This window comes from Chaetodon trifascialis, chromosome 7 (genome assembly GCF_039877785.1).
Source record: "Chaetodon trifascialis isolate fChaTrf1 chromosome 7, fChaTrf1.hap1, whole genome shotgun sequence".
Taxonomy (NCBI): Eukaryota; Metazoa; Chordata; class Actinopteri; order Chaetodontiformes; family Chaetodontidae; genus Chaetodon; species Chaetodon trifascialis.
In genome coordinates, this window is record NC_092062.1 from 4,534,791 (window position 1) to 4,542,095 (window position 7,305).

The 7,305-nt window shown below is 41.7% G+C and overlaps 1 protein-coding gene across 1 annotated transcript; it reads right to left on the reverse strand.

The window, feature by feature from the left end:
- Nucleotides 1–2,896: 2,896 nt before the first annotated feature.
- On the reverse strand, nt 2,897–3,956 carry LOC139334261 (uncharacterized). The gene is made up of 2 exons (XM_070967045.1): nt 3,839–3,956; nt 2,897–3,624 (listed from the first exon to the last, which is right to left on the reverse strand). Exon 2 carries the CDS (start codon nt 3,611–3,613, stop codon nt 3,071–3,073), a length of 543 nt encoding a protein of 180 aa, XP_070823146.1. The 5' UTR covers nt 3,614–3,624; nt 3,839–3,956; the 3' UTR covers nt 2,897–3,070.
- Between the last annotated feature and the right edge of the window lie 3,349 nt (nt 3,957–7,305).

Consider the following 7,305-nt stretch of genomic DNA (forward strand, 5'->3'; position numbering starts at 1 on the left):
TGAAGAAAAGATAGAGAAAGCTGTGAGTTAAAGAAATTAGCTTTATAGAGTGCTGGGGAGAAGGTGTAGGGTTAGAGATGCATGGGCACGCAGCTGATCTGAGGCAAGGCAGGGAGGAACATTAATCATTGGGAGACATCTGTTCATTCTGCCGCTTTACAATTCTGTCAAAGAGCTCGGACTCCCCCCACCCCCTACCATCCACTCACAGAAAACCTGTCTTCCGTTAAGCATGGCCAGGCAGAGTGAAACATCAGAGTCAGCCTCCGCTAAGAGCCGCCTTCAATTTGATTTCCATTCAAACCAATTTAAAATGAACAAAACACAGGGACAGGGAAAAGGCTGCAGTGTGTAAATCTGTGCTATTATCTGCATATGGCTGGTTTTATGGAGCAAGAGACTTGCATGTCATAGAGGAAACAGCCATGCATGTGCACATGTCATAAGCTGACATGCCCACGCCCACAAACATTTGCATATGTCATTTTGGGGACATTTTATAGACTTCCATTCATTTCACTGTAAGCTTAACTGAAATTGATGCATGTTTAATCCCAAACCTGACTATAACCTTGAACTAACATTAATGAAATCACAAACCAGTCAAACAGAAAAATTAGACTGCTATATTTGTCCTCAAATGCAATTTTTAGCTAATGCCAACTCACTAACTTAGCAACCATTCATACCTTAATATTTAGTAATTCACGACAACAGAGTGATTACTGATAAATGGAGAACAGCTACCACACATGCTGAGGCTGACCTCTGGGCGCTTCATTTCCTCCTTGTGTTCTAATTCATTTTTGCAGGCCGGGCAGAGGTAAGGCTATGTGATCACATTAAATCATATCTTCAAATCTCTGCATCTGTGATTGCATGGAAGGAGACACCTGATAGGCTATATACAATTCCCTTTTGAAAGAAAAACACTTGTGAACCATCTTTTTTATGAATGTTTATTGCCCAGGCTGCTCCACTTGTAGTCGCAGTTGACACATGGCACGCATGTCATTTTGTATGGACCTCAGAAATGGACCAGATATTATTACATACAGCTGTTTCAACCTATAACCACGTGTAGCTGAATTAACCAGCACTGAAATCTTGCGGATTTAAATGTTAATTGTGCGTGCAAACACTTCAGAGCTGAGTTTTAACATACCAACAGTAAGCTGAGAGGACGTCTTGCGTCTTAGGCACCTGTGGGCACTACAACAAAATCAAGCAGTGTATCTTTAATGTTCCACATATTTCTGTGCAGAGCGAGGATGCTATAAATCTCTCTTATCTGCTCAGATTGGTCCTTCTTGTTCTGTTATATTTTCAGTGGGAGTATCAAATCAAATCTGAGTTCAACCTGTGAGCGTATAGCGGTCCAAATGGTGTCCTCCCATTGGCAACAGAGGAGAGCAGAAGATGAATGAGGCCTTTCTGTGGGTTTTGAGGACTGCAGGCATGAGGGTGCTTTGTCATCATAATATTGAAAGGGACTTTTGCAAGAGTTTGTGCCTTTTGGCTTTGAAGGTGTATGCTGCCTTGTTTCACAACTCATTAGAGTCAACATTTTGATTGACTGCCTGCTATTCAAGCTGATATTAGAGTTCATACAAATGTCTAAAGCTCTTTCATATTGAGAGTTTTCATATTTTTGGTGGTACTTTTTGACCTTGACAGTAGTGGAACAATATCCAAAATCCTGAGAAGAATGACTCAAACAACACACTCCTATTTTTCTTCCATTTCGATTTCTCCTCGATTATTTTGTGTTATCTCCCAGGGACTTCCTTTACTTTAGGTGTAGCCCTATTTTAATTTTTGCTATTGCTATACTTGCTTCTGACTGGCCAGGGGGCTTTTAATAAGTGAGCAATAACTGACAATGAGTTGTCTGGACATAGGAAAAAAAATACTGGTTCGGCCACAATGAACACTGATTTACAACTGTGATTTAATAGGCTTACATTGTCTTAGTAGGTTTCAAGGGGAAAATCTACAGCAAAAATGTTTTGTAGTTAATACACTTTCAAAATTAATCTTTTTAGTATGAAACTCTTTCTTTTTGCTACTGTCCCTCCACTGAATCTCGACGTGGGAAAAATTGGGAGACATCCACTTGAATTCATTCAGATGGCTGAAGCCTCACATCAATGTTAGATAAATATTAGGATCCATTTTTTCACAGAACGAGGACTGTCAGTTTTGGAAAGGGATCCCTTAATGGCTAGTATGGACAGGAGGAATCATTACAGCAAGCAAAACCTGTTTCAATGTTCACATTGACATCTGACTACTGTTTAAAGGCCGACTGATGATGAGCCTTTCCTTATTACCCACACCATCCATCTACAGCACGATAGTCTATAGAGTAACGGTTTATCTTGGACTTACTGTACTTACCGTTGTTGTGTGTGCACAGCTTTACTGTACAATGAGAAAAAAACATTTCGGGTGTGCTCACTTTCAGTTTTACCTAAAGAGGAGTGGTATCTTAGCTGTATAACTGTTGGCTTGTTTACAACTTGTCTGATTGTCTGACTGCTGACGCAACTGTTGTGATGTCACTGTGTTCCCAGACGTCAGCCATTCGAAGAGATCAGCGTGAATGCAATGTTATCTTGATTAAAATTTTAATCTAGGAATATGACAACCAAGTTGTAACAAATAGGATCTTTTTTCTTTAAAGACCCCCCGCCCCCCGCCTCCACCACCACCTATCAACTCACACACTGAGAAAGAAACAGCATGTCTTAGTTTTGGAAAAATATATAAGATATTCTTAGGTTGCATATTTGAACACATTTTATTGGTCAAAGCATTCTATACTGTGTATTCGACAAGCAGACAGGCTGTGCAAAGTTTCACAAACCCTCCTGACTCATACTCAAGCCTTAATTTAAGAGTAGAAAAGTAGTCTGGCACTTTTTTTCATTCTGTCTACAAAGAAAAGCAGCAGCCAAATATGTCAATCAAGATTGATTAAAGAAAGTTTGAAATTCCATCAGGATTTTTTTTGAAGAGTCACAGAGCTATTAAAGATGTCACAGAGAGATTTTGCTTCAGAAGTACATCACATTTCTATGCTAATGAGGGCTGCTGGATGTCGCAGAGAAGCAAAAAGCTTGGGGCCAATTATGTACGTCTCTTTTTCGTTATAATGTGCAGATGCATAGATCTTGTCGACATGTTTATTGTTGGAGTTGTATCTCACCAAAACTCTGTCCTTGTTACTTTCAGGGTTGCTGCGGTTGTAGTACTTTCTGACTTCATAGGGCAGGTCTTTGGCATGAGGAGCGTTGAGGTTTCCGATGGTGTAATACTCGTATTGCTTTTTATCCTTTATCACTGGCAGCAGATACTTGGGCCCTCGGTTCATAAATGCATGAAATCCGTATTCTCCTCGAGTGGGATCACACAGAGCCACCATGTTGTTGTCCAGGCAGTTCTGAACATACCACACCAGCAACTTGAGACCGTGGCGAGGTGGTGGTTGACCGAACCCGCTGTCCTGCAGTTCTTGGTCTGAATCTAGGGTTGTCAGGGCTGAGGTCAGCACGACTGACAACACCAATGCAAAATGAAACAACAACTGCATCTCCTTGCCGGATGCCATGTTGAGGTTATCTATGAAAAGAGACCCATCTCAATATCTTGATGAAAACATGCCGCTTTACATGCGTGTAACTACAGTGAATATATAACAGATAAGTTAAGATAGGACTATTGATCCCACACCAGGGAAATTCCATTGTTACAGCTAGCATGCATTAAAAGCAAAAACAGTGGCACAAAAGGGTCAAGATAAAGAAAGTGCAAGATTTATCCTTTCACATCTTACCTCACAGCTGGTAACAACAGAAGCAAATTTGTCTGTGGCAGCCGTCTGCAAATGTGCCTACAGCTTAAGTTTATACTCTCTGCTGCGGATGAAAGAGCTTTCTGGGCCCCGTGGTTGACTTCTCTCTGTCTTGTGTGTGTAGGATGAAAGCAGCATACTTGTTATTTTGACCAGAGGTAGAGCTATTTTCACATTCTATTTGCAATGAAAGAGGAAGTGCTGTGGTTGCTGCACAGCTGGGGTCTGCAAAAAGCTTGGTTTAAATTTAGACGAGTTAAGCCTCGGCTTGGAAGAACATCAATGTGATGGTGACAGTTACAGTGTAGAGGTATCAAACTCAAGCTGCATGTGTAAAAACTTTTATCAATGTCAATTCTGTTTGTTGTTTTCGACTGTGGCAACACGCTTGCATCGTGAAAGGAGGGAAAGGCAAATGAAGATTTCGGCTCACAGTATTTTGTGGTCGTGAGCATGAATAGTGAAATTTTTACTTCTGCTTTCACACCCACTTGTGAATAACATCTGCTGAAATGATGAACAGCAAAACAGTTCTGCAATAGCATAAAAGAAAAGTAGCAGTGGATATCTGTACCTAGTTATTCCACTGACAACTGCTTATACTTACACCCTGTGTGGTAGAGCATCAAACTATGCACTATACTTTAATGCTACATCATCTATGGCATTGGGTGTAATCAAAATCCTCATCTGATGAATGCAGGAATTATATTTATACAAAAATAGATGTAAATATATTTGTGGATCTGTACAGAGAAGGTTGTAATGGATCACTGTCGTTCACAGGCTTGCAGAATAGTCAACACATGTCACAAAGTGGGTTTCAGGCCCAAGTGCAGAACCACCACAACACAGGTAAACCTCTTATCAGCCTTTTAATCTTGAATTGGCAGGACCAGATTAGCAGCAACAAGTAGAGTCTCTGGTATTGTGCAGGAAATAAAACATCCAGCAGTCACAGGCAGGCAAAGACTTGGGACGTGCAGAATACAAAGTCTTAGAGTCTCTGTAAGAGTTTGGTGTGGCAAACACCAAACACTCAGGCAAACAATATCCAGGAAAGGAAAAGCAAGACTCGTGGTCAGGGACAAAAGGCTGAGGCAGTTCGCAGAGAACAGGCATGGTCGGAGACAGGCAGGTTCAGCAATGAGATCAGTCCATGAGAGTCTTGTATTAGAACAATCACAGGCTGGCCAAGAGTGAGTGTGGCCAAGCAGTTTATATACTGTACTGATTGCTATGACTCTCAGGTGTGTGATCAGGTGAGCAGGCAGGTGGGCGTGGCTGAGTGTGGAAAAGTCCTGAGGGCACCGGTGAGCAGATGAGGAAACAATGGCAGCAGGTAAGGACTGAATATACTGTGACAAACACAAACACCTTCCAAATGGTGCAGCGCTGCATTTCATACAAGCAGATTTTTTTTTGTCTGATTTCCTATTAGGGAGCCAGTTCGAAACTGGACGCTGGATCTCAACTTGATACATTAAAGCAACAATTATTCAGTATTTTGGCCACTTGTGCATGGTAGAACAACCTATAAACACAAGATTTCTAACTGTGTCTTTCTGTTGTTTGGTGCTGGGCATGTAGTGTACAGTGGGTTTATCAGAGTTTTTCACTGAAAACAGCTGCCTGCTTTGACTGGAAATGAAGTCAATGTGAGTCTGAATTGAAAAAGTAAAGCTGCTGGCTATAAAACCAAAGCAATGAGATGACGGATGCTAAACACGCTTCAGAGCTTAGGGGACCTGCAGAGTTGGGGATAACTCTGTGTGGGTTTATCACAGTGACCTTTCAGATTACACATACTCATTTAATCTATTGTTGATATAGAAATTGTGATTAGTGAAGCTTTAACATGACAGTGTCAGCCTCTCAGAAGTGCTGCACCCAGCTGAAGGTTCCTTGGCTTTAAGCTGGCCGGGACACAAATTCCTGCAATTTTCCAGTCACTGGGAGTCTGGTCCTCCTCCTGGGGTGTGTCTCATTCATTCAATTGCAGGGTGTCACCATGAGATGGCACTTCCTTCATAAAAACCCATTTACGCATAAGCCAAATGACGGCCCACATTACACTGCAGAATCACGCCTGTTCGTTTAGGCCATGGTTTGAATAGTATGTTTCCCGGACTTACAGTAGTTGCTGGAACTTATTGCCTGTCTAATTGTCAATATTTCTTATTAACATTATTCTTAACAGCATGAACAATGACATTACCCTCAGAGTGTTCATTAACATTCTGAGTCATCCTGGTCATGGTTATTCAAGGAGGGTTAAAACTAAGACAACTGAACTTCATTGTAGATACTTGAAATGTTTCGCCTTTCATCCAAGGGGCTTCTTCAGTTCTAAGTGACTGGTGGGAAGTCCCAGGCACTTAACATCTGTGTCACTGACACCACCTGGTTTGTGGTGCTCTTGACTGTTGTAACAGAAGTCCTTTAGAGTCGTTGGAGTGGCTTGAGGCCAAGTATGAACAGCAGTCATTGGAGTTGTGACATTAGGCTAACTGTGGTTGTTAAATCTGGTGGTAAGGGGTGAAAAGGCAGCATTGTATGTGGGGATTAAGTGGTGTCATAGATTTCCTCCTCTGTTGAGGGATGATTTCTCTTCTTTGATGTAAATAGCCTCCTTTACTCCTCTTTCGCACCACCTTGTGTCCCTGTCCAAAATATGTAATCTGCTGTCTTCAAAAGAGTCTCCCCTGTATTTGAGGTGAGGGCAAACTGCTGAGACCTGACCGGAGGACATGTCCCTCCTGTGTTGCAGGGTTCTGATAACTCCTAGCTTATGCTCCAGTGTGTGATGAGAGTCAAAGAGTAAGTATTAGTCTGTGTGTGTAGAATTCCTGTTTTCTTGGAAAAACTGAACACTTTGCATATCTTAGATAGGAGAAAGACGAGTGGATCAAAAGTTACAAACAAGCTCCACCACACTGTCTAACTTGCATTAATGTATTTATTTGCTTTGCAATGTTTCAGTGCTAGACCTTAATCAGGTAAAAGTCTCTGTGTGTGGATTTCCTGTACACTCAGTGTCTCACACAGAGTGGAGGCTGCTGTCCTCTTCATGTGTCAAAAAGGCCCATGTGTTTGACCCAGGTGTCATATCTAAACCCCATGCTCACTTCTGTTTTTCTGAAGGAGTTCAGGGCTCTGCCTTTTTTGTCTTCAGTGTAGAGGTTGGCCACAGTGGGAGACACTGGTAGACCAACATGATGCATGATTCTTGTGGCCAAGTGTGCTATTTTTTTTTAAATATATATTTTTAAGATATAAGGAGGTTTCCCCTCATTTCTGTGGTGAAGAATTTCTGGACATACAATATTGACTTAGGCTCTTGCATGGGGTCAAGAGACACACAAGAAAAAAGCTCAGAAAAAAGCCCAGTAGACTGAGATGGTTGGTGAAGTGCAATTGGTGGTATGGCGGACACTCTTCTGTTCCCA